This window comes from Acanthisitta chloris, unplaced genomic scaffold (genome assembly GCF_000695815.1).
Source record: "Acanthisitta chloris isolate BGI_N310 unplaced genomic scaffold, ASM69581v1 scaffold15112, whole genome shotgun sequence".
Classification (NCBI taxonomy): Eukaryota; Metazoa; Chordata; class Aves; order Passeriformes; family Acanthisittidae; genus Acanthisitta; species Acanthisitta chloris.
The window spans coordinates 76,477-76,951 of record NW_008658982.1 but is presented as its reverse complement, the minus strand read 5'-3'; the positions used below and the strand labels follow the sequence as shown (position 1 = coordinate 76,951).

The 475-nt window shown below is 37.5% G+C and overlaps 1 protein-coding gene across 1 annotated transcript in view; it reads left to right on the top strand.

The window, feature by feature from the left end:
- Positions 1 to 372: 372 nt before the first annotated feature.
- The window catches only part of SLX4IP (SLX4 interacting protein), a gene marked incomplete at its 5' end in the record, with an annotated part of 33,733 nt that continues 33,630 nt past the window's right edge, over positions 373 to 475 (top strand). Inside the window, one exon of the mRNA XM_009069225.1 lies at positions 373 to 462. Coding sequence (XP_009067473.1) covers positions 373 to 462 — 90 coding nt within the window. The remainder of the gene's footprint in view (positions 463 to 475) is intronic.

Below are 475 nucleotides of genomic sequence, written 5' to 3'. Positions count from 1 at the left end.
AAATTTTCAGAAATAGAATGATGGGAGTTTGGTGAAGGAAGAGCTAATTTTTCCCACATTAAAATTGGCTTGAACTCAGTGGCATTTAGCTAGCAGAAGAAAATTCCATGTCCTTGTGTTTGTTATTATTTAAACTTTTCAGTGAGCTATCCAGGATAGCTCTGGTGCTCTTGTTTCTCATTATGTCCACAAACAATGGTAAATTTGTAGTTCCATACTTCATAAACTTCCACAGTTTTATGTTCTGCCTGCTGTATTTCTGAATCAGATGCATATGCTTACCTGATTGTATATCTCCTTGTCTGCTCAGCATGTGCTTTGTAGCAGCTACAGTTCAACATGGGTTTTTTCTTCTTTTTTTTTTTTTTCCAGTGTGGGAACTTCGCTGTCTTGGTGGATGTTCATATTTTGCCTCAAGGCTCCAGTAAAGACACCAGCTGGCTTTCAGATCATGAGAAAGAGGTACAACAAATAT